Raw genomic sequence first — 27,746 nt, 5'->3', positions numbered from 1 at the left:
AAGCTTCATATATTTCTCTGTTCACGCTCCACTTCATTTGCCAGTGAATTCGATGATCTTATCAGATCTCCAGCCACCATGTTTCAAATGATCCAAATGTAACACGCTTCCGCCAATCCCTGCCTTGAAGCAATGATTGACGGAGGGTGGGTTCAGAATGCATTTTCAAATTGAATTTTGCTACAAATATCCCACGGCGTCATGATGAAAATGCAATCCTAAGCGTTCTAACTGTTAGTCTAAATGCATTTAGGACAAATAGCATTTAAATAATCATTTTGCTACCATTTCTGCTTGAACATGTTACACATATCAAATCAATTTGTGTTCTACATTTTCATTTTGCAACTTATAAAGCGTTCAAATGTGCATGCAATTTACATATTAAGACTACTGTTGGAAATGGCAAATGTAAATTATATAATTTAATTTTCATTTTACTTTTGCTCCAAACTTTGCACATATGGGTAATGGAAAATGTAAATTTAAATACAGAAATACAATGCAATTTTGAATATTGCGTTGCCATTTTGAATATTGCATTGCCATTTTGCATATTGCATTTTAAATTGAATTTAGCTACCTATATGCTTCCATAGTCACAAGGGTCAATTTTTCCTAATTGAGATTTATACATCATCTGAAAGCTGAATAAATAAGCTTTCCATTAGTGAATGATTTGTTAGGATAGGGCAATATTTGGCAGAGATACAACTATTTGAAAATCTGGAATCTGAGGGTGTAACCAAATCAAAATATTGAGAAAATCGCCTTTAAAGTTGTCCAAATGAATGGATGAATGGATCCTTAGCAATGCATATTACTAATCAAAAATTAAGTTTTGATGTATTTACAGTAGGAAATTTACAAAATATCTTCATGAAACATGATCTTTACTTAATATCCTAATGATTTTTGGCATAAAAGAAAAATCAATAATTTTGACCCATACACTATATTTTTGACTATTGCTACAAATATACCCCAGTGACTTAAGACTGGTTTTGTGCTCCAGGGTCACATTTATCCTTCCAGCCATCATTGCTGATTTGGCTTTATATCACTTTGCATCCGTGTTTTCTGTGAAACCTTTTTGTTCACAATTTAGAAGTTTCCCACAGTCCCTCTGGCGATTTGACACCCTGGGGGTCCATGAATTTGAGAAACTGCTCTAAAAACACTTAGAGTCTGATGAATGCATGCAGCTTGTCTCAATATATTAAGCTATACCTGAACATTCGCAGAATACTTGATATTGTTATATTGCTAATGTAAAAATGACTGGTTTGGCTGACTTTATGAACCCGAGGCGAAAGTCTTTTAATCATTCACACCTCTCTTGTTCTCTTCCTCTGTCTCTCTGGCTTCCTCTCCGTCTGTATGTTTCCTTCCCCCCCAGTCTCTGGAGATCACACTCAAGTACTGTAATTATTTCTTCACCAGCACCTTTGTGCTGGAGGCTGTCCTGAAGCTCATTGCATTTGGCTTCCGACGTTTCTTCAAAGACAGGTATTCAGTTCATTCCCCTTCTCACCTTTCATCTCCTCACGTTTCCTCTCCTCCGATCGCTAATTGATTTAATTAATTAATTCGATGTTGATTCCACCTGACCGAATCCCCTTAGTTTGTTCTCTAGAATCACTGGAGGGTGTGTTATTGGCAAAACGTTGCATCTGCTGTTGCATTCACGGCGCAGATGGAAATGAAATTAGCCCTGTGTGATGTTAATACAAAAGTGCAACAGACTACAGTGAAGAGCGAGCGCGAACGTGGTTATTTGTCTCAAGGGTTTAATGAAATCTATCTCCTGTGTTTGTTTCCCTAATAGAACTCCTACTTATCATTAGGCTGCCTACAAGAGCGGCTCCTCTGGCTTGTCATAAACTAATAGTGACATGTATCAAGGTGCACTGAGCAAGCACAGGGTGTAAACATCCTGGCATTTTGTAGCTTTATTAGAATATATGGTATTGACCCATTTAAAAGAGTAAAAAAAAAAAAACAGGCTCAGACCGCAGTGCACTTTGTCTTTTTTTATTCACGCATATTTGGGTCTGACACCAGAAAGCATTCAACAAGCCATTATTTATTGTTGTAGCTTTCCGTGCCTCTTAACTAGGTCACAATTACAAGCTGGATGGCAGAGGTGTGTGCACAGACAGGTGTGCCGTGGCTGGTTCCAGCACTGCAGATGTGGGCGACTGTGATTTGTGCTGTAGTGTAAAAACGAGCCATCCCTCGTCCTGCATTAGCGAATGAGGTCACCTATGCTGGAGTGGGTCCTTAATTCTTCCTAATTGTGTGTTATTAAGTGGTCCCCAGCAACAATTCAGGTCCCAAGCCGCCTGTTTGACCAGACCGAGCTTCAAATGTTAATTTCTTTAAAGCCACCTCTCTGGAGGAATAAATGACCAGAGTGGAATAAAACTAGAGGGAAAAGTTGGATTCAGAGTGCATGAAAGTTGAATTTTTGCATAACTGAGCAAATCTGTCCCTTGTGAATGTGTGCAGGTGGAACCAGCTGGATTTGGCTATAGTGCTGCTGTCAGTCATGGGAATCACGTTGGAGGAGATCGAGATCAGTGCTGCTTTGCCCATCAACCCCACCATCATACGCATCATGAGGGTCCTGCGCATCGCACGGGGTTAGTTATACAAACACAGACACTGACCACTGGCTAACAGCACTCATCATAGCTGCTGCTGGACGTTTCAGCACCCCTAAATACATAATTAAACTGTCAGACCCCTTAAAATATGTAATTAAATGAACTTTCCTCATGCTTGCCGAAAACAGAGACTTCAGTAAGATACATAAGGGTTGTTATTTTTTTGACTCTGAATTGTCTCATCAGCAAGAATGGGTCATGATGGTCAACCAGTCATCCCACAACCAACTTTTCGATTAGTGAGGCCAACTAGCTTATCTAGATTTTTCAGTTTATGTAGTTTATGAAATTATGAAATTTCACATAAAAATAAAGATGCTAGTAATATATATATATATATATATATATGTATATATATGTATGTGTGTGTGTGTGTGTGTGTGTGTGTGTGTGTGTGTGTGTATTAATTTACTATATTATTACGGTAATTAACGCACAGGGCCAAAAATAAAAATATAAAATAAAAATAATGGTATCTTTCTATATTTTGAATATATATACATTTTTTTAATATTATTTCTTATTTTATATATATATATATAAAACAGTATTTTTTCAAAATTGAGATTTATACATCATCTGAAAGCTGAATAAATTAGCTTTCCATTGATGTATGGGATATAGGACAATATTTGGCTGAGATACAACTATTTGAAAATCTGGAATCTGAGGGTGCAAAAAAATCAAAATATTGAGAAAAACGCTTTTAAAGTTGTCCAAATGAAGTTCTTATCAATGCATATTACTAATCAAAAATTAAGTTTTAATATTTTTACAGTAGGAAATTTACAAAATATCTTCATGGAGCATGATCTTTATTTAATATCCTAATGATTTTTGGCATAAAAGAAAAATCTATAATTTTGACCCATACAATGTTTTTTTGGCTATTGCTACAAATATACCCCAGCGACTTAAGATTGGTTTTGTGCTCCAGGGTCACACATATATATATATATTATTTAATTTTTTTATTATACAGTATATATTACATACAAGAATAAGTAGTCCTTTACTATAGTCAGTGAAAACTGATATACTTCTAGCGAAATATATATATAATACATGCAGTATGATTGGTTTATTCGAATATCAGTGGAGCAAGTTGAACCTCTTGCTCTTGAAGCAAGAAATATTTCTGTAACCTACATCAGGTCTTGTTCAGATAAGACTGAAATCCTAGAATTGCCCCTGCCACACATCCATTCTGCTGTAATCTCCGCGAGTGCTTATTGTCACACACCACAGCCATTATTCTCCTGACTTTTATCTTTCTTTTATTTATTTTTAGCCCTTTTTCACTTTTATCGAGTGGCAAGTAGCAAAGGAACAGGAAATGATGGGGAGAGAGAGAGAAGGAATGAGCCTGGGAAATGTTGCGAGCCAGATTTGAACTTGATCCCCCACATGAGCACCACAGCCAAATGTGTTTTAGCATATCCGCCAATCAATTTTTTAATCAGGTATCCTAATAAATCACAAAAATCTATTTATTTTGTCTGCAGTGTCCTCCAGATCAGATCAAAAGGCTTTATTTCCCGTCTCAGTGCACTTTTTAATCAACCAGCCAGCCTGAAATACAAATGAGCTCCCTTCATGTACAGAATATTGTTACGAAAAGTTGCTTTAATACTCATCTCCAGCGCCAAATTCAATTAGTCTCCCCAAATCTCTCATTTTCTCCTCCCCATTTGCCTCTAACACCTGATCAGTGGCCCGTGTGTTGATAAGCCCCTAATAGCCAATGACTCTTACGTTTGCCTCATTACCCAATACGAGCCTTAGAAATATCGACTCCATCTTACCAAAATGGTATTTTGCACAGGTCAGTGGTGCTGTATTATTGAGGATTGATCTGTTTGTCTAGAGTTTAATCTGGTATTTAATCCTGCTGTTGTCCACAGCCATCACTGAGTCAGTGTGCCATCACTCTACATCTGTACGGGGGGAGCCGGCAGCAGTGTGAGGGTTTAATTTTAGCCCTGACCTTTTCCTTCTCTCCTCATTAGCCGTTTAGGCTGGAATTAAACCAAGGTGGGGGGGATCCTTGTCTGTTATCGGCCTCTTTGTTTTTCTTCTTCTGAAATGATCAACGCCTCATAGACATGCACACACACTGAGCTGTCTCGTTGAACTCTCTGTAACTCTCTCTCTTTTTCTCGCTCTCTCTGACAGTGCTAAAGCTGTTAAAGATGGCCACGGGAATGAGAGCGCTGCTGGATACGGTAGTTCAAGCCCTGCCACAGGTGATAATATCACTACTTACCTCCCTGATGAAGCATTGCATTGTCACCCCACCCCCTTTTAGTCATATTTTGGGAAGTCATCCAAGCAGTGTCGACAACAAGAACAGGCTGCTCATTGGCCCATGAAATTTGGTGATTCATAGGAACCACAAAATCACTCATGGCACATAATAACCCCAAAGCAAGAATAGAGTTCCTGCTTTTGCATTCACACACTCTCACACACACACACATTCATCTTGTTCATTGCTTTTTCAACTGGGATACATTAATAATAAACTTTATTTTTATATCACACCTTTAAAGGTAGCTTTAAAGCACAAGATAAAATCTAATAAAAAGACATGAAAAAGTTAGAAGAACTAAAGAAGAAGTTGAAACTCTAGTGTAGCGAGATCCATAATTTTGATCGCCCATATAAGTTTGAGGAATAGTTTGAAGAAAGATGACACACACACTTCATAAAGCAATCCAAACACTTTCATAATCAAACACACAGAACGCTATTGCCGTCTAAGTGGTCACAGAGTGGCGACTGCTTGAGGAGAGAGCTGCTGGCTAGACATCTCCAGGGTGGAGTAAAGCGTCACTCCTCTGTGGGTATCGATCCCTTGTTCATTACTGCTGGGCCCAATGTCTTATCCCCATGGCATCTGTGAGGTAATTAACACTGCAGCTGATTAAAGAGCCACTCAGGCACTCAGTCCCACCACACATAGTTCTTATTTAGTATATCCTTCCTGAAACTCCTGTGCATTTCCTTTACAACTCTCTTACAGATACTGTTCATTCCCTGTAGGCTTCAGATTAGCTTTTATTGTTTAGTCTATATTATTTAACCTTCTTATGGTCCTCGTATAGATTTAGTTTTGCATAAACATTTTATAGGACTGCAGTTTTTAATATAAATATTAAAATATTTTTACTCAGAGATATGCTTAACTGGTTTATACAGTGGGGAAAAAATGTATTTAGTCAGCCACCAATTGTGCATATAAAAAAAGGATCACCTGAATGTATTGTGTTAATCTTAAATGTTTTTAATAGATACATTTACATATATTCATTTAGCAAACGCTTTAATCCAAAGCAATTTACACATAAGGAATACAAGTGATTCATCGTAACAGTTTTTTGTCCATTTTACGGTAACACTTTAGAATAATGGTCCGTTGTTAACAAGTAACTATGCAGGAAGTAATAGGTAATACTACATTAACACTTAACTTAATACTATTAACTAATAGAGAAGCAAGATTAACTAAGCAGTAAGTAGTAGCAAATTTAGGACAAAGGTAGTTACTTATTAGATATTTGATAATTACTAAATAAAAATATCCTCATTGAGAACTACTTGCGAACTATAACCAAGATACCAATGAATTACTAATCACAACAGTAACGTCTTAAAAGTGAACAATTGGGTTCATTGTGGAAACTAATTTATTTTACTTTATGCTCACCATGAAGATAGCCTTGCTGCTGATATGGTGTTTCAAAATTACAAATAAATAATAGATGCAGTTTTGCAGTAGACATACCTTAAGCCAGAGATGTACACTACTGTTCAAAAGTCTGGGTTCTCTAAGATTTTTTTCTCTTATGCTCACCAAGGCTGCATTTTTTCATTCAAAAACACAGTAAAACAGTAATATTATATAATATTATTATAATTTAAAATAAAACTTTTCTAATTTAATATATTTTTTTAAATGTAATTTTATTCCTGCACTGAATTTTCACCAATCATTACTCCAATCTTCAGTGTAACACAATCTTTCAGAAAACATTCTAATAAGCTGATTTGCTGCTTAAGAAACATTTCTTATTAAAACAGTTGATATGTGATCCTTTTTTTCATGAATATTCGAATAGAAAATTCAAAAGAACAGTATTTACTTGAAAGTAATTGACGAAAGTCTTTACTGTCACTTGATCAATTCATTGTTTCCTTGCTGAATAAAAGTATTAATAATGACAATAATAGAATGAAACTTTTTTTAGACATAGTACCATGGTATTCTTTCGAGGACCTTGAAGAGCCTGTGGTATATGACTGTAGTAATCATTCAGTATCACAGTATACCAAACAGTGTGAATTTACCATCTTGAGACCATCACTGTACTATAGTATTTTGTAAGCTGCCTAACCATTATTTTGTGCATCACAGTCTTGTAAAACACTTTCGATCATACCATCATAGGCTCATTGTAGATTTGCCAGAGAGGCTCACTTTAGGAACAAAAAAAATGCAGTATTGCAGCTTTTCAGTGATTGTTTTATTCACCATTTTGCACATTTATAGCTCCCTCACACGGTTTTCTTAATTACTAGCACTTTAGACCAGCTGTTAGCGCCTGTGCCATATTCTTTGTCGCCTTCGGTTTTATCTCATCTCTTTGTTTTGTTTTGTTTTGAGATGCCTGTGCTGTAGTGGACACACCCTGAACTCCCAGACACATGTTGTTGACAGGCTAGTGTGTTAGCGTTAGCGTGGTGAGCCTTGCTCTGGCCACATGAGGACACGGTTCATTTGCTCCATTAAGAGAGTTAATTCTGTTCCCAGAGCTGTACCTCTGACATTACCGCTGGTTCCATCCATCATTTATGAGCTTTTTGTTAAATCACAAATTTGTTCTGCTTCATTTTGCTGCAGGGGAACAGGTACAGACTGTATCTACTGAAAGACTCAAATTGCAGAGGCAGAGACATTAAAATGTACATTACATTGCTTTTTGTTATTGTTACATTTGTTCCAGACACTTTTTCCATCTGTATTAAACCTCAGGGTAATGTCTTCATCTTAGAAACTTCATCTTAGTAATCTTAGAAACACTACAAAAATAATGTTCTTAATCATTTTTCCCCTTTCTTTTTTTAGAGTAAAATGTATAAACATGAAATATATATACGAGAAGCAAAACTGCATAAAATTATGAGATATTTTTTTTGTTCTTGTTTTAAGCATAAATATCATATAAGAAAATTTAGCAAGGTTTAAACATAAAACGAGGGGTAATGTCTTTTTTATTAAGGCACTGTGGGGTTAATGTGAGGGTAAAGGTGTTTTACTTGGAATTGTGATCCATCTTCTTTAAACTATAGAAAAGAAAATGAATTTTGCACTGAACACAGGGCAGCCCCATTTGACGATTTAAGATTAGAGCGATTTAGTCCAAAACTACAACATTTTGCCCACTAGCTTTAGCTCAGTTCAGATTGTGGTACCGCTACGGGCTTTTAATTGTTATTTGCATGGATAAAAGCGTCTGCTAAATGATTCAGTGTAAATATATCACAGCATGCTTGCCTGTATTTTGTGTCAAGGATTGAGGTCATGTGCGCTGGTTTCAATCTTGATTGGTGTCTTTCAGGTGGGGAACCTTGGCCTCCTCTTCATGCTGCTGTTCTTTATTTATGCTGCACTGGGGGTGGAATTGTTTGGAGAGCTGGGTAAACACATACTACTCATATTTTACTCCTTTTGATGCTTATTTTCATTCCAGCCCTTTCTCTCTCTCTACCTCACTGGTTGTCTGTCTGTTCAATTCTTCTTAATTCAAAGCTGAATTTGGCATGACTGCATAGGTACCGTTGAGACAAAACGTTTAGGTGATAACAAACATTCACAAAGCATAGTATTCAACAATACAAACTCTCTCTATGGCTCTGTCTCTTCCCTGCAGTGTGCAACGAGGACTATCCATGTGAGGGCATGAGTCGGCACGCCACCTTTGAGAACTTCGGCATGGCGTTCCTCACCCTCTTCCAGGTCTCTACTGGTGACAACTGGAACGGCATAATGAAGGTACAACAGAACAAAAGGTCATAGTACGAGTACGAGTGTCACTTTATTATAAAAAAAGTTAGGGACAGTTAGTAAACTGAAGGTTTTAAAATTTGACCAAAAAATACAGTAAAAAAAAAACAGCAATATTGTGAAATATTATTTCAATTTCAAATAAAGGTTTTCTTTTTTAATATATTTTAAAATGTAATTTATTCCTGTGATGCAAAGCTGAATTACTCCAGTCTTCAGAGTCACATGATCCTTCAGAAATCATTCTGATATGCTGATTTGCTGCTCAAGAAACATTTCTTATCGCTGTTGAAAACAGTTGTGCTGCTTAATATTTTTGTGAAAACCATGGTACATTTTTCAGAATTCTTTGAGGAACTGAAAAATTAAAAAATTTTAAAGTTACATTATAAATGTTTTTACTGTCACTTTTAATCAATTTAATGTGTCATTGCTTAAAGGGGTCATATGATGCTTTTTTAGAGATCATTATTTTGTGTATTTGGTGTAACAGAATATGTTGACATGCTTTAATGTTCAAAAAACACATTATTTTTCAAATACTGTACATTATTGTAGGTCCTCTATGTCCCGCCTCTCTCAAACGCTTCGTTTTCTACAAAGTCCGTCCTTCCGACAAGCGCAGTCTGCTCTGATTGGCCAACTAACCCAGTGCATTGTGATTGGCCGAACACCGCAAGTACTCGCCTGAAATGTAATGCCCCTTACAATAATCGCGAGCTTCATATTTCAAAATAAATGTAAAGACAGAGCCCGAAAGGGGAACAGAGTCGCGTGACAGACATGACGAAGCGGATATCGTCCAGCCCGTCCTATCGTACAAAGTAGTTTCGCTTTCACAATGAAGCACACAGCATCTACACGACATGGCGGCAGCGGCAACAATACTACAGTGAGAATAAAAGTTATGCCTTCTTTCTTTGCGTGAACATTTGGGCCGCATTATGCAAATATTTCCACATAATGCGGTAGATATGTGGGGGCGTGTTAGAACAAGCCGTTTTAGGGGGGCGTGGCAGAGTCTTAACTTTGATAAAGAATATCTCTTTGGTTTTGAGACTTTAGTCTTTGCAACTTCAGGGATCTTATCTATGCACAATCAGCTTGTAACACTCCAAAGAGAAAGGAAAACTTGAAATCGCATCATATGACCCCTTTAATAAAAGTATACATTTACGGTAAATAAATAAATAACTATACAAATCATACTGACACCAAACTTTTTAATGTTAGTGTAGGTGCACAGATGACCAGAAATGGAGAATACTTAGCTAATGAATATGACTTATTCAGTGGCTGATTTTTGACCATCATAGGCTCATGTTTATAAGCTGAACAGTCATTATTGCTGCCCGTTTCAAGAGCTCAAATGAGCTGACATGTTTAATTTGATATCTTCATCCCTACATCTGCCACTGTTGTTCCTGGGATTTTGTAGATTAGTGGATAAATGCATGGATCAGCAGTTCAAAACCAAATATGATTTAGATTTGAGTATGAGGAGTTCAAGACCATAATAAACAGAGCCATAATTGCATTAGGCTTATACTGCACCAGCAACAGGAATACAAGTCAAGTCAAGTCAAGTCACCTTTATTTATATAGCGCTTTTAACAATACAGATTGTGACAAAGCAACTGAACAGCATTAATTAGGAAAATAGTGTCAATAATGCAAAATGACAATAGTAAACACTCATTTTTCAGTTAAAGACAGTTCATCATTGAATTCAGTGATGTCAACATCCAGCTCAGTACAGTTTAAATAATATCTTTGCAATCATGTCAACGATATCGCTGGAAATGAAGTGTCCCCAACTAAGCAAGCCAGAGGCGACAGCGGCAAGGAACCAAAACTCCATCGGTGACAGAATACATATCTTTGCATTTTAGTTTATTATTCCACCATAAAAAAAAGACCAGAGAACATTGCTGTTGTCACTTTCTGGCACTGAAGAGAACTGAAGCGACTGCTCAGCAAAATATTCCAATATATAATAACATATTCCAATGCTGTATCTGCATTCATTATAGCATAAAAAACAAAACCGAATGAAGTGAAAACTTGCCTTTTCTGTATTAGATATAACACTGCTATTTCATAAAGTGATGCAAACCAAATCAGCCCTGGCAAAAGGTGCCTATTGTAACTGATTGGCACCCATTAAGCACAGAATATTCAACAGAGGAAGTTGACAACTAGACACTTAAGAAACATTCACAAGCAAAAACGCTTATGATTTCTGATGTTTCTGTAAAGAGACCAGGATAGGTTGCCACGAGGAGTTCTTTGAGGTAGCAGCTTATAAATCTACAATGTTACAGTCTTTTCTCACCATTTTCTGCACTTTTCTTGATCCCTCCTTTTGCTTTATATGGTATTTCATCATAGCCTCTTTCATCATTGTTTCTCTCGTCCTCCTGTGTCATTCTCATCTCTAATATACTTGTCTTTGAGCAATGAGTTCTTATTGGCCTGTGTAAAGACAACCTGCCACGTTTCATCTCCTCTCCCTCCAACTTGGAGTTTATATGAGAGGTATATGATGGAGGAACTACCAGTTCAGCATATTCAGCACAGTAGTAAAGCACACCTGAATAAATGAGAACACATTGGCGCGATATCGATGCATAACGCCCCGCACACACCAGAGGGTGTGTTTGATGGAGGGTGACAGGCTCCCCCCATTAGGCACACACACAATGAGTTTTATGGTTGACGGAGGCTTGCAGTGGTCTCCTGGCAGCTAAAGCACCATAATCAGAGCTGTAAATTACAACCTGAGTTCTTATGTACCTGCAGAGAAGCCACCGCCTCCCCGAACCCCAACCACACGCATGAGTGGCCAAGCAAAATTACTGCCAGAGCCTGTGCCCATCTGCCTCACACTCACGGCAACTTTGGAGGGGAAAAAAAGAGAGCGTTTATGTTATATCAAAATTAATCAGACTGAAATTCTGGAATTTGTTCCTATTGTTCCTATAGCTCATGCTAATCAAACTGCAGATGATAAGAGGAGGAAGGGGAAGACAGTTGTCACACTAACTGCTTATCTGCCGCCTCTAGGAAGTCGAGGCCATGGAAAATTATTTTATCATTTAATGGCTAGTGTTTGATTGATGTAATTAGTATTATTTTCAGAAATGGATGTCAAGTGTTCAGTGCACAACCACATTGCTGTTAAACAACAGTTTTTTAAACAAGCAAATTCTTAGTTTGACACTTGAGACACAATATTTAAAATTGGGATTAAAAAATAAAAAAGGTAATTGCGACTTCTGTCACAATTTAGATTGTTTTATATCTATATATCTATAAAAATAAGAATTGTGAGATATAAATTTGCAAATGCAAGCAATTAAATTTTTTATCCCATGGTGCAAACAAGCTTACATAGATTATTGTATTGTATTATATTGTATTTTATATTATATTTGTTTTAAGAGAATATGTGAATTGAACTGAATTCGTTTTTCTTACCCCATTCGAACATAAACATTTTAAGTTTAAACACCACTTGTTAGGCTTATGATTTTAAAAAGAAGAAAAAAAAAACTACAAGTAAATGTGTCTTATTTTAAAGATTTTTTTCCTCTGGAAAAAAACAACAACAACAAAGAGGCTGGCTAAGAAATCGACTTATTACTGTGCAGTTTATCAAGTGTAATGTCTCATAATTGGATACCAAGTTTTCAGCACACAACTAAATTACTGTTAAATAACATTTCCGTAAAAAAAACGTTATTTTGTATTATTGACCTATCAGACACAATGCAAAAATTATTTATTCAGTATGTTTGTCTTGTTTTCCAGTATAAAATGTAATAAATTGTTTCAGTTAAAATAATCTTAAATTAGCATTTTAAGGATGTTTAGCTATTTTTACTTGAAAACAAGACAAAAAATCTAATTACAGAAATGCTGATCACTGCAGTCCACTTATTGTACTCCATCAATGAAAATAGATCTAAAGGAAGTGTGATCAAGTATTGTAGTTCTATATACCTGATGTGTCCAGTCAAATGAATTGAACGTAACTAACTGTGGAAGAAGTTCAAATATCTTTATCGTAACTCTCTCTTCACTCCTGTAGGACACTCTTCGAGAATGCCCACCAGGCGAATACGCCTGTAATCCCAGCCTACAATTCATCTCTCCGTTGTACTTTGTGAGCTTTGTGCTCACGGCCCAGTTTGTTCTCATCAATGTGGTCGTGGCAGTACTGATGAAACACCTGGACGACTCCAACAAAGAAGCCCAGGAGGAGGCAGAGATGGATGCGGAGATTGAGCTGGAGCTGGCCCAGGGAACGCTCTGCTGCATCGGAGGAGGGGGGTCTGGAGCGGAGAGGAGCAGTGGGGGGCATCAGGGGGCTGGACCCAGCTCTACTGTTCCACCTCACTCCCCAAACACACTCCCAGGGGTCCACGAGCCCAACAGCGCCAGGAAACTCTACTCACCAGCCCAGGTACGACACACACAGTGATGGCAGGGGATGGATGGATGGACTGATGAACAGCTTATTGATGGAGGAATGCATTCATGAATATTATGATTCGGTTAGATGGTAGATAAGAGATTGGGTTATTGAGCATTGAATTGATGAATTGATGATTTGGTTGAAATTAAGAAAGGATAGATTGTCACTGTGTTGATGACTAATGGATGATGGATGCATTGTAGATATGCACGGATAGATTGTAGATGGAGGAATGTATTGACTAAGAAAAGGTTTGACTGAATGGATGGCCACATTAATGATGGATACTGTAGATGTGATTGATGATTGGAGTGATAATGGAATAGATGGCTAGATTGACTGATTGTTAATGGAGGAATGAATTGTTGAATATGTGATTTGGTTGGATGTGTTCATGCATGAATGGCTGTAGCAAGGAGTGAGTTTAAATCACATTTATGGTATATCCAATATCCCAATATGGTTATATTTATGCTGTAAATTCAATCCCAAAATGTAAATTCAAAATATTAATAGGGGTCTACATTTTATTTATATACATTTAATAGGGGTCTACATTTTATATAACAATGTAAAAGTATTTACTCTCCCTTTTGATCAATTTAATGCATCCCTGCTAAACAGTAATATCATTATAAATCTTACATTACCCCACCTTACCATTCAAAATATGTATTTATTTATTTACAATATATTTATTTTTAATTTATTTTTATATTTATTTATTTATTTGAAATAACACAAGGATTCTGTTTCAAAAAATTAAGCAACGCAACTTTTTTCAACATTGATAATAAGAAATGTTTCTTGAGCAACAAATCAGCATATTAGAATGATTTCTGAAAGATCATGTGACACTGAAGATTAGAGTAATTTGCCTTCACATAAATTATAATAACACGTAACACCTAATTTGTAATAACAATCAAATAAATTGTAATAATATTTCATAATATTACTATTTTAATGTATTTTACTGTATACATAAGTAAACACAGCCTTGGTGAGCACAAGAGACTTGGATAAATTTGCTTTAAAAATATTCATTTCATTTTACCTGCCTCTTTGACATGCACAAACTGAATATAATGGACACTTTCTATCTATATATCTATATACATATATATATGGTCAAGTGACCAAACTTTTGCAGCATTTCTGAAAGTTTTGTATGCATGTGTGTAGTGTCTGTAGTGTTTAGTAGCAATTTTCTTCATGCATGGAAAAATGTTAGTGCCCTTTGCTCATGAAGTTAGAGTATGATTTGGGTCTGCGAAAAAGGACAAAAGAGGCATAATAAGGGGGAAGGAGTAGCCTCAGAATGAGACGTTTTCATTATAGAGCCTCGGGATTCGCCCCAGCTTGGGTCCTGTCGCCATGGCAACACATTGTGTCAGTCTGCAATGCTCTCTTATGCCGAGTTCACACTGCACGATTTTCAAAGACGTCGCATCACTGTTGGTTTCACACTGAACGACTATCTGGGGTAGCATTCAGTTGCTGCTGTGTTCACACTGCACGATGGAATGACGACAGGTTACACACTGCATGACTTTACTATAGGAAGAATCGCCGACAGCTCTGTCTGGTGCAGGGTTGCCAGGTTTTCGCTACAAAACCCGCCCAATTACTACTCAAAACTAGCCTGAAAATAGCCCAATTGCTTTCGAAGGGGTCCCCCAGTAAAAATCGTGTTCGGGGGTAAAATAAATTTTTTTTTGGCGGGGTTCTCCTGGTACAAATTACATTCCAGACCCTAAATATCACGTTATTGGGGTCGCTTCAACCTGCTGACATAAAAAACAACCTGCGGCAATCGCGGATTTGGCAACACTGGTCCGCAAACTATGTTTCATATAACTGTATACATAAGTTATATAACTGTATACAGTAAGTATACAGTTATACAGTTATACAGTTATACAAACTATGTTTCATATAACCCGAACTTACCGCTGTCCTGTATCTTGTTCTCTCATTGGCTGTAGGTCATCGCCGATGTGTTTTTCAGTCAGAACTCATTTCACACAGCGTGATTGTGATTCCCTCAGATCGCGTCTTTGATAATTCACACTGCGTGATTGTCACTCGCTTGAACGAGCACCGATTTGCCTCCGATTTCGCAAAACCTGTTGGCGAGTGAAAAATCGGGCTAAAATCGTGCAGTGTGAACTCGGCATTAGATATGTAAACACGCTAAACTACAGTTAATCACCTTTTGTTATTAAGTTAAGGATCAAATGATTAACTGTTGAACCAGATCCACCAGGAAAGAAAAGTTCCCCACATGCATGACTGAATTGCTAAAAACAGAATACTGACAAATGTTGTGGTGCACACACACACACGCGCGCACGCCGTGATGACTCACTGTCAGGCAGCTATTGTGGAGCTATAATTGTCTTTACCTGTCCATTTTTAGCTTTTGCAGCAGATTATGTAACTGTCGAGAGAAGAGGAAAAAAGATGAGGAGTACAGAGAGAGAAAGGAACGGAATGCTAATTGAAGAGTTGAATTCATTGCATTGCAGTTTTTTTATACAAACACTAAACAATTGTTTTTCTTTTCTTTTTTTAACAAATGGTCAGTGAAAAGAAAATGCTCAACCTTCAGAAAACCTTAATTGTCAGTCTCAGGAGGTCAAACAAAATATTATATTAGCTGTTTTACTTTCTAATAATTTTATGAAGTTTGCCATGTAAGCAGTTTTAATGTAATATAATTAAATTAAAATTAATTATGAATATAGCCAGACATGTCACTTTGTATAGAAATATATAAAAAAATACATATTTATTTTTCATATAGAGACTAGCTAGCTAAATATTATATTATTAAAGTAAGATTTTATTTTAATATAATTTATGAAAAGTTTATTATTTCACTTTTTTCAAAAAATTGGGTTGCAGTTTTAAAGGATGAGCTGTTGACCGATTGTGATCAACATATTTTGTAAAAACTTAGAAAATGGAATGAAAATGTTTACTTGCCTTACCACCATTTTACTTTATTTATTTATTTTACTGACATTTTATTTCTAGACACTTTTAAGAAATATAACTTTTTTGTCATGAACCGATATCATATAACATTTAAAATGTGGAAAATGGCTAAATATGTATGATTTTGGTATATAAATTAGTTAATTAAAAAAAAACATTATAACAATAAATTGAATAGCAAGAGAGGATAGATAAAACTAGCTGTTTGTCATGTCTAACATATCTACTTGTTGTCAGAGAAAAGGGGGTTTGGGTGCTTGATGCTTGATGAAAAACAGTATTGGACACCATATGGGTGTACCATATTCATGGAAAGTGCCACATCAGTCCAGATAGCTGTTGCTTTGAAGCTGTTGGTAATCTTTCAAGCAAATTCTTCCACATTTTCTCCTTAAAAGTTTAGCCTAGTGAATGGAGACAAACAAGTCTCCAAAACTCTCAAAATACTTTTTCGATACCCTTATGCGGGTATGTGCTGAAACTAGCCCCAGTGCTGGTATTAGTTTATTTGAATACTAAGATCCAAAGACACAGATCAGTGCCTGCAGGAAGTGATGTCCAATACCTGCTCAGAGTCTCGGCTCGATAGTGACAAACACAAAGGCGCACACAAACACCACAGACTAGACAGCAGCGGCTTTCCCATGCAGTGAGCTCAGTCCTTATCACTACCTGCAGGTTTGGGGCTGAGAGATGGAGAGGAGGAGACAAAGACAGATACAGAGACAGGAAAGAGGTATGCATGACAGTCAGCAAAACAGGAATTGGAAAAACTAGTTTGACTTCAAGCAGAAGCCATGTCAGCAGACTGAAAGCATTTCATCTCCTCAGAGAGAGAGAGAGAGAGAGAGCAGAACGGAAGAAGGTTAGAGACATGAGGAATGCAAATGTGTCATTGATGAGCTTCATTTTTGCTTAAGTTTTTTATTCACAGATGGTCAGCAGGAGATTTCACAATGAATTCTGCTGTTTTTACATTGGGTGTTCGGATGGATATATACACATATATCCATATATTTACTAAACTTGAACTTCTTGTAATCTTATTTTACTCTAATTACACTTTATAATAATGATTTTAGATTTTTATGTATTTTGGAATAATATTTGAATTTATTTTGCAAAAAAATAAAAAAATGAACTTCTGCTGTTCTTACTGTATTTATCCAAAGATAAGCTGCTTTGGCAACTGATTTGGCAGTTCAAACATACTGTTATTTGTTACACCAGTAAGGCTTGCTAAAACTGAGCAGCAGATTGTGAAAGAGAGGTTTACGTCCCGAGTTCAAGCACAGTTCAGTGTGTATTTATAACAGAACATATTTTAAATGCAGTGGGAAGTCACCTCCCACTCTAGGCATCTCTTCTGAATTGTGCCTTGCGCACTGACACACTGACTGCAGCATTTCTGCTCGTCCTTAAAGGGTTAGTTCACCCAAAAAATTAAAATTCTGTCATTAATTACTCACCTTCTTGTCGTTCTTAACCCGTAAGACCAGATGATGCTGTCGAGTATGCATATTTGATTTTTACCGTATCCTTGAAAAATGGGTAACAGAGCTAGTTGCATGTCTGTATAGGATTTTTTTTCATGTCATTATGCCTTGTTATTTTTGTGTATGTGTGGTTTGAGTTGCATTATGCCTTTTGTTATTTCATTTCATGTGTTTAGTGTCAGGGTTGTGTATCATTAAGAATTTATTTGAGGAAACAGGATGAAGAATTGCGATTTGAATTTGAATGTAAAGACAGAATTAAAATGAATCGACTTCAAAGAAACTCAAACTGAAGAAAAGCAAACGTTTCTCAAGAATCACTTTGAATGTTGACTTGACAAAGACTTAAAAAAAGTTTTAAAAGCCGTTAAGTTTGAAGGAATTTAGGCGATAGATAAATAAAAAAAGACTTTTGCATTGTTGCAAAAAAATATTTGAAATAAATGCTGTTCTTTTTTAACTTTATAAAAGAATTCTGAAAAAAAATGTCACAGAAATAAATTACATTTTAAAGTATATTCAGATAGAAAATAGGTATCTTGAATTGTTATAATATTTCACAATATTACTATATTACTGTATTTTTTAAGTATGAGATAAATACAGCCTTAGTGAGCATAAGAGACCTCTTTCAAAAACATAAAAAGAATGGATGGATAGATAGAACGTGCTACACAGTTTTTACACACAGCTAGTGAATGAGACTCAGTCTGCGTTAATGTGTCGGTCTGGGAGGAAACAGCATGTACTGATTAGGTCCCCAGTAACACATCATTTTCCTCATGATCAGCATTGTTCAAAACCGCAGTTATAGTCAGCAGAGGAGAAAGCGCCGAACAGACTAGATTCAGACTGTGCCTTGTATCGCCTTGTATCGAGTTCACGACCATCTCAAGTTGATTCATCTACCTGTAAAACACAACCTTCAGAAAAGTGCAAATCTGGCAGATGCTGCTTTTCCTTGAATTCACACCTGTTCGCGCTATGTGTTGAGTGATTTGCCACAGGGAAGCCGCCAGAAAGCTTATTAAATGAGATGGTTTGGAGGTGTACACGCTCTTGCGCTTCGATTTATGGAGACCTGCGATTTGAGGAGCGCTGAGGTAGCCATATGCTGAGACACTGATACTACCATATGTTGAAATGTCATTAAAACTACATCCCTGCCAATTATACAGCATTTCCCCGCTCCTTCCGGCTGATACAAATTATGACCCACGCCGGCACAGGTGAGACTCTAACACCCATAAATGTGGCACTCGTGATCAGAGCCATATTGAAAATGATTGTTCTCGCACTACAGGCCGTGACCGTATCGCCCTGTGCATTGGCCGCAACCAGACCCAAGCGGACCATTATCTCTGTGGGTCATGGCTGGAACCATAAATTGGTTACTTAAACCTCTGGACTACAGAGGTGTATGTGATCCTGTAACACTGGCCACTGCTAGGTGCTGATCTTTAGGGTATAAAAGCAGCCTGTGAGTTGGTGTCAGGCCTAAAGTGTGAAATCCTGCTGTCAATCTCTCATTAGAAGTGCTGAGGTTTGCTGGTGTTTGTAAGAGCTCTTTTGTTAGTCCTGTTTATTGTACATTTGTTTATTGCTTGCTAATAACTAAGTGCACTTCGAATTAGCAGGCAGGCCAGCCTGATCAATTTTCATTTAACTCAAATTAGTCATTTCAGCTTAATTGTTTATTGGTGTAGGAAATCAAAAGTGTTTGGCAGTGACGCAATGAGCACAATTACCTGGAGAAATAAATGACTGCTATTAGACAACGCTACATTTTGATTGTGTTAGATTGATTCTTCACTTGACTGCTTCCTAAATTGCTCTGTTGGGTAACTGAATATTGAATGGTCAGATCTTTATTCCTTCTCTCAGAAGATTGTTCTGAAATCGTACTTGCACCACATTTACTTCATCTTGATATTAGCATTGAGTGATGTGGCATTTATGAGGGAAGCTAAAATAGACGTTGATTGATTCGGGCGAAAGGTTTTTGTTTACGTGTTCATGGCCCTCGAGATGAGCCAAATTTCAAAAACTTTTGAGGTGCCTCAGACATGTTTTCGAACTTTTATCGCTTTGAATTTTTTCCACAAAGGATTTTGCTGAGCGGATACAGTGTGTGTGGAGTGTGTGACTGTGCAGCGTGTGTGCAGGTTTAGCCCTCTGCACAGCTGCTCTTTGAAGCTCTGCTGCTGTAAGGCTCCTCTCAAACGCCGTCATTAAGACCAGTTCTGTGACAGTGAAGGAGACCCTTTCTCTGACCCTACCCTCTCATTAATGTGTGTGTGTGTGTGTGTGTGTGTGTGTGTGTGTGTGTGTGAGAGAGAGAGAGAGCGCACAGGTGGGTACGATGTTCTATTTTCTAGTGCAAGGACCATTACAAAGTGTGCTATCATGGATGCACAGTATATTGCACCAGAATGGTTATATTGGCCAATATTACAGGATTTATTTATATAAAAATAAGGATTAAATTTTAGTTATATTGTTGTTATTTATATTTAATTATAATGCTGCATCCCTATAAGATATATGTGTGCTCACTCATCATAAATTTTGGAAATGTGTTCCCAGATCCCCAGTCGTTGGCCCTGCACTTACTTTAGAGTTATTGTTAATAACTGTGTGTTATTAACTCTGGTGATATGTGTTTGTATCCCAGGAGAACTTGTGGCTGGACAGTGTATCTCTGCTTATCAAAGATTCGTTTGAAGGGGAGATGCTGATGATTGACAACCTCTCTGGCTCCGTCTTCCATCATTACTCCTCCCCACCCGTCTGCAAGGACTGCAGGACTCATCCGCAAGAGGTACACTGGAGCTGTGTCAGTGTTTGCTAGTGCACTCAAGTTTAAAAAGTCTAATCTTAAAAACTAACCTACATCTAAATCTTCACAAATAAAATGAGAATGAAATTAAATTCAGTTTTAGATAGATAGATAGATAGATAGATAGATAGATAGATAGATAGATAGATAGATAGATAGATAGATATATATGTTATTGTACTATAGCACATTATTTAGTGTACACACACAAAATCTCTCAATGCTTGTGTCCCATATCTAAATCTTCACAAATAAAATGAGAATGAAATTAAATTCAGTTTTAGATAGATAGATAGATAGATAGATAGATATGTTATTGTACTATAGCACATTATTTAGTGTACACACACAAAATCTCTCAATGCTTGTGTCCCATCACAGTGACGGACAGGACAGGGGTAGTTCTAGGAAAGAAGTAATTCAAGCCGTAACCTCCTCACCTGTCATCCCGCCATTCTGCCAGGCTGCCAACAATGTCAGTCCATCAGTCTGTTTCCACTCCCCTGTCTCTGCTTCTCCATACATCTCTGATTTGCAAGCTCTTCTCTCCCACTCACTCTGTTTGACTCTAAACATCTCTCTTCTTGAATTACCCAGATTTCTTCTTTGGAAAGTCATCATCACGTTGTCAGACATAAACCATGCTGTCCACAACAATCCAAAGTCTCTGTTCACAGTTTTATCACTCAAACTCATTTCAGCACTCTGCAAACTCCACAAAGCTGTTAGACTGGCATATAGTAAAAGTCTGCAGAAATCCAAATAGTGGGGAAGGATTTTAATGATTAAAAACCCTCTCAATTCTCATTGCTATAAATTCTTGCCCACAGCAGATCCACATGGCTGAACTGGAGCAGGCGTCTCTGAGGTCGGAGCAGCTCTCAGATAAGTCATCCTCACCAGCGCTGCCTGATGACCTCAGCCTGGACGAGCAGAGCTTGTACCAGATGGCTGTCAAAGAGGGAAAGGTGAACTTTCTCTCTGAAAAATTTTGTCATTTTGAATGCTTCACCCCTACAATTATCTTAGTATCTACACTTTGAAATGTTTGAAAATCTGTTTAAAGGTATATGCACTCTTCAGGATTCTTGCTAATATTTGTATTTATTATTGATGATTGTTGATAATTACTTTCATGCTATGGCCAATGACTAATAAATAGCTCATATTAAAATGCTGTACTGTTTTGTCTAAGTAAATTAGAAATAATCAACAACACCCTTTTTGAGTTATACACACTACCATTTAAACATCTGGGGTCAGAAAGTTTTTTTTTTTTTTTGAAAGAAGTCGCTCACCAAAGCTACATTTATTTTATGCAACAGTAATATTGTGAAATAGCATTGCAGTTTAAAATAACTGTTTTCTATTTTAATATATTTTAAAATGTAATTTATTACTGTGATGGCAAAGCTGAATTCGGTAACACTTTCTATGAAGCCCGTATTTATAATACATTATAAGGGTATTCTTAAGGCATTGTAATGAATGCATAATGCATTATAAAAAAAAACGTATAATATGTTATATCAACTCATGAATAATCATAACAACAATTATAATACATCATAATACTTACGTATTTGTGGTTATAAGTTTAAGAGTATGATTATTTATAACACACAATGAACACCATATTAAATCTACTTAATTTACAGAATAATGGACTGTATCATATCTTGACATTGTTTATTTAAGATCTGCACAGTATCTTACTACAGCTTGTGAGTGGTTAGATGTTGAGTGTTATTTGAGTGTTTCCTGTGGAGCTAATGTTAATTAACTGATGTGAGCATTATACTCCAACTGAAAAAAATGCAATGTTTAAATGGTTACATTTTATTTTGATGGTCCCCTTAATCAATCGACTATAAGCAACTTTGCAACTAGACACATTCATCTGATCTGATATCTGATTGTATGGCTGTTTGAGATAAATTTGTATTATTATTATTATTATCATTACTACTTATAAGTGGTCTTTGGCCGCTTTAAGTAAAGTAGCATAAGAAAAATGGCAAGATATGAAACGTATAATACATTATAACTATGAGAAATATAATCCATTGTAAAAGTGGATGCAACATGTTCATTGTGTTATAAATCATCATTCTCTTAAAAGCTATAACCACAAATAAGTAAATATTATAATATATTAAAACTGTTCTTATGAACATTCATGAGATGATACAACATATTATAAGGTTTTTATAATGCATTATGCATTCATTATAATGCCTTTATAATGTATTATAAATACGGGCTTCATATAAAGTGTTATTATATTATTATCAGAGTTGAAAACACTGCAGCTTAATGTTTTTGTGGAAACCATGATAGTTTTAGGATTCTTTGATATACAGAAAGTTCAAAGGACATAATTTATATGAAACAGAAATCTTTTGTAACATTATAAATGTTGAATTATTTGGGTGTTGTTAAGAGATAGCATTTGAAGTTGATATAGTTTTGATGTAATTTGTTTTCATGCCCTTAATAGTGGCTTATGTTCAGTAACAGATGATAACTCTGCCCCCCTGGAAATGATTGACCTCTATCTGATGTATAAACTGCGGTAATCCCTTATATCCCAAACAATGATCCTTTAATTATATATAATCAGTGAGAATGACCACAGACTCGCACTAATTAGACTGAAGAAATCAAATAACTATAAGCTGTTAGTCTAAATCCTGCAGTCTCATGGGGCATGTAGCTCCGCTGCTCAACCAGTGTAATTCTTCAGCAGACATAAACATCTCTAGCTATTTGCTAGAGAAACCCCATAAAGGACAGTATGTGAGGCAGATGGCTCAGATTATCTAGCAGAACTTAATCGTTCCTTAATCTCTTTTACTGTTATCGAGGGAAGCCCTGAATGCAGGGAGCCTAAAAGTGTTTACTTTACCAAGAAAGTAAGATGTTAGCGTTTAAGAGACCTGAAAGTCTCCCCAGGATCCTGAAAGCTCTTGCTAATATTTCTGCTCAGGAAAGGGGTTGTGATGAGTGCCTAAACACTGAAGAACCTGGAGGGAGAGCTCACAGCAGGTTACGGCGAGCCTCTCGGGTTCACAGCTCTGGGACAGAGGATGGGGCGGCAGTGAATGGAGGTGGTTCTCAAAGTCCACATCACAACACACCTGCTCGTCACAGCATAGGTAATGCGACACATCCTACAGGAATGATACTGGAGAACAAAGCCAGAAAGGCATTGTGCACATTAGTTGTGCAAAGTTCAAAATAGAAAATAGTCTCACTTTCCAAATAAGATTTTGAATTCGAATTGAACACTAGAACTGTTCTAGTGTTAGGTCAGCACTAGAACAGTTGACCTAACTTCAAAAAGGCAACCTATTACATTAAATTCGAAAAATTCTGTCATTCATTTCTCATCCTCCTTCGTTCATCTTTGGAACACAAATTAATAAAAGCTTCATAAAATTACGGTTGAACCACTGATGTCACATGGACTATTTTAACGATGACCTTAATACCTTTCTGGGCCTTGAACGTGGTAGGACCCTTGCTGTCGTTAGTTGACCTAATTTAAAAAAGGCAATGTAACAGCTAACAACTGAAAACTTTGAAAAGACTGTTTAGCATGTATCAATGCAGTGAGCTGCAAACCTTGTTGTTTCATCATTATATTGACATGACCAGGCATTATTTGCCTCTTAAAACTAGAGGCAAACATATTACACGCATCTCACAAACGTCAACAAATTAAATTAATTCAGTGAAAATATGAACTCTGAACCATGTGACAGCTAACTAACAGTGGCAATAGTGACATCAGCATAAATTAAGCCAGATTTTAAATTCTATTAAATTTGAAATATATATACTAAATATATATTTATATTAAGCCAGTGGCATTTTTTAATAATAGTTACCGCTAGGGCTGCACGATAAATCGCATGCGATATTTAACGAGCATCAGTAAAGCCGGTTCTGTAATCAGTGGTAAATCTCCATCACCTGCGGGCTTTCACATTGAGCAGCATTAACTACACAGAGCCGTTGTTCACTGACAAGCTGCACAAAACCACTTTCATATTCGCACGATTTTTTGCGCAGCTCGTCAGTGAACAACAGCTCTGTGTAGTTAATGCTGCTCAATGTGAAAGCCTGCAGGTGATGGAGATTTACCACTGATTACAGAACCGGCTTTCTGACAAGATGCGCATTAAATATCGCATGCGATTTATCGTGCAGCCCTAGATACCGCATAATTATTTCAAGCTGCAATGCATGCTGGGAACTTTCAAAACATTGTTCAGTGTGACTAATTTTTGAAAGTTTGGACAACATTTGGACAGGTTTTTGAACAAATACTTGATTATCTAAACATGTTGCCTACAGCTTTTGTTACCAACATTGTTAGAGTGTTATTCTACTTCCTTACGTTCAAACTCAAATCTGCATCCTGTTTGCTACCTCCGTTTAAATTCAGTAACTGAATTTGTTTGCAGGTGGACTTCCCTGTAGCAGCAGTAATCAGGAGCACCCAGGGGTTTCTGGAGCTTCGAGCCGCTCTACCACTCCCATCCATCTCCCTGCTGAATTCTTCCACCCAGTTGCAGCGGCCCTCCCCGCACCTCCGAGAGGCCGACCGGGGCACAAACCAAGAGGGCTTCGGCTAACTTCCCCAGCCTCATGGGCGTCTCTACGCTCTCCTGGAGCAAACACCAGGCTGCTCACCACACAGGTTTGATCTTACACACATGTACAACTTATGCATTGCGGATCACTCAATACTTTTACATGGACATCAGTAATCTAATTATTTACCTTATTCTAAATAGTTTACCTTATTTACCTTATTCTAGAGTTGCTTTTAGAATATTCCCTTTATGTTCCCGTTTTACATGTTATAGTACATAGATCGATTAATGGCACACGTTTTATGCCCCCACGTGACGCCATCCGACGTAGTTCGTCTTCGTTATGGTACCACAGTTTTGGGTGTTTCATTTTTAATTTTACGAAAGCTTCAAATGCAGTTATTGTCATGCAATACATGCAAACAGACGGCGGCGGATACAGATTCTCCAGAAACAGGCTACCCTTTCATTCGGCAACGTTTCATTCATGCCGCCACTACAAACTCGGAGGTACTTGATGAGAATACGAAGTAAGGACTGGTTGGAGAAAGTTGTTTTAATTTAATTTTTTGTTTGCCGTCAAACGGTTGACCACTGCCGTGTGTGTATCCTGTCACAAAATGCGGCAAAAACTCCTACACGATGGTAATAGTGTGATTAAGTCTTAATTCGATTTGCGTTTACTTCGAGTATGACTTTAGCCGGATTAAGGAAATCAAAAATCTCTTGTTTACATGGTAGAGCATTGTCTTAATCGTGTTAATATCGGAGTATTGTTGTCCATGTTAAACGTACTGATTATCAATTCATTGCTAAAAACTCGACCTCTCTGCCCCCAGTATCCATCTCACAGTGACTCCTCCCTGGCTACGGGGAGCTCAGAGAGCAGCCTACTGACCACCATGGAAGAAGGGCTCCGTTTCATCGTATCCACTACCCAGCCACTGCTGGACACACTCCTCAACGATCGGGCCAGCCTCTCCACGGAGACCCTGAGACCCAGTCCTCCAGCCGCCCAGAACCTCCAAACTACGAGGGGACACCAGCGCAGCAAGAGCAGCTGTGAAACGGACATCAGTGCAGGAAGAACTCAGCAAGGCTCCGATGAGGATGTAGGGATGGTACGGTGCGGCTCTAACCAGACGTGTGACAGCCAGCAGCTCTCAGAGACGCCGAGCAGCCTGTCGCTGACGTCGCTGCTTCTGCCAAGCTCTGTAGCTCCCCCGTCTGTGAAAAAGTGCAACAGCACGGGCAGCTTAGACCACGGGACTCTCACAACCCAAGAAAAAGTGTTCATAAAAGAGGCACAGGGTAAAATCACCAGCCCCTGGAAAGAAAGTAGAGAAGCAAAAAGAGAGAGTCAGTCGGAGGCAGCACAAGGAAAAGACGGGGAAAGTACAAGCCAAATAACAATTGTGGGCTCCAGGAGAAATAGATGAAACTTTACCTAGTGTTAGTTATTTCTAAGGTCCACTACTCGATCTCTGTTTTTTTCAGGGAGCAGTTTGACATGTGGCATTCCATCTCAAAGTCTTTCTCTCTCTATCTCCCTGTTTTCATTTGTGACCTGTTACCATTTTGTATTTGCTTGTGGTAAACGTCCAACAGGACTGTAGAGAAACTGGATAGAGAGACCTGAGAGCAGTTTGGCCCCTTGGAGCATGACTAGACCGAAGGGGACTGTTCAGACAGCTGCCTGAATAATCAGGTCAGGAGACGACATGCAGTACAGGCAAAGCTCTCCGTATGCCGGAATGCTAGGAGTTTTCTTAAAAGTTAGTTAAAAAGGGAAAAAAAGATACACCTACAAGCATATATATAGAGGAACTGAAAAGATAAGGAGATACAGTTAAAAAAAATACAGTCAAATAGATTGATTCTCTAAAAGAGGGCATGTTGTGTTCAATGATTTAATGCAGTTCAATTACAATGAAGATTTTAGGATTTTAACTCTTTCAGTATACACATACTTTTTACAGGTTTTTCGTTCGTTTGTTATTTTGTTTGTTTGTATTTGTGTTTTACATCATTGAGGAAAGAGAACAACGTTCCACATTCAATCTGAAGCAAAGCATTTGTTTTAGAGAGTGACCGAACTTAATGGGAGGAAGTCAGACATCTATCTATCTATCATCTGTCTGTCTGTCTGTAATTTTTATTCATTTATTTATTCAGATTTATTTATATATTTATTTATTTATTCAGGTTTATTTAAATTATTGTTTAAATATTTAATTAAAGTGCAAATGTAGAAATATGTAATCTCCTACCTTTTGCATTAGGAGATGAGAAAGTCTCTTTACAAAGAAGTTCAATGTAACAACTACTGAAGATGTCAATGCTGGAAGAAAGCAGTGAGGTTTTTACTCAGATATTTTTTTATTGATATGTTCTGGATCAAGGAATAGGTGGCGCGCATTGTTGTGGTCACCGTTCTCCTCCCCACAACCCAAGAACATTTCTCTATGTGACTTTATTCCCTGCAAGTGGCTTCCATTTTTATAATTTTGATTAGGTGGATGGGACTTTTTGTATGCTCCGGAAAAAAGAACCAAGCAAACAAACAAAAAAAAAAAGGAAGAAAAAAT

At 37.3% G+C, this 27,746-nt stretch overlaps 1 protein-coding gene across 1 annotated transcript in view; it reads left to right on the top strand.

Annotated features, from left to right (window-relative positions):
- Window positions 1-27,191, top strand: part of LOC107551144 (voltage-dependent T-type calcium channel subunit alpha-1I-like) — a gene marked incomplete at its 5' end in the record, with an annotated part of 106,315 nt that extends 79,124 nt beyond the window's left edge. Inside the window, 9 exons of the mRNA XM_016232647.1 lie at window positions 4,845-4,915; window positions 8,291-8,369; window positions 8,603-8,724; window positions 12,830-13,204; window positions 20,390-20,536; window positions 21,385-21,522; window positions 23,544-23,712; window positions 25,027-25,262; window positions 25,998-27,191. Coding sequence (XP_016088133.1) covers window positions 4,845-4,915; window positions 8,291-8,369; window positions 8,603-8,724; window positions 12,830-13,204; window positions 20,390-20,536; window positions 21,385-21,522; window positions 23,544-23,712; window positions 25,027-25,262; window positions 25,998-26,597 — 1,937 coding nt within the window. The remainder of the gene's footprint in view (window positions 1-4,844; window positions 4,916-8,290; window positions 8,370-8,602; window positions 8,725-12,829; window positions 13,205-20,389; window positions 20,537-21,384; window positions 21,523-23,543; window positions 23,713-25,026; window positions 25,263-25,997) is intronic.
- Window positions 27,192-27,746: the final 555 nt, after the last annotated feature.

Source organism: Sinocyclocheilus grahami, unplaced genomic scaffold (assembly GCF_001515645.1).
Source record: "Sinocyclocheilus grahami isolate Dianchi unplaced genomic scaffold, SAMN03320097.WGS_v1.1 scaffold416.1, whole genome shotgun sequence".
NCBI lineage: Eukaryota > Metazoa > Chordata > Actinopteri > Cypriniformes > Cyprinidae > Sinocyclocheilus > Sinocyclocheilus grahami.
The sequence above is the reverse complement of the archived record's forward strand: the minus strand, read 5'-3'. Positions and strand labels throughout refer to the sequence as shown.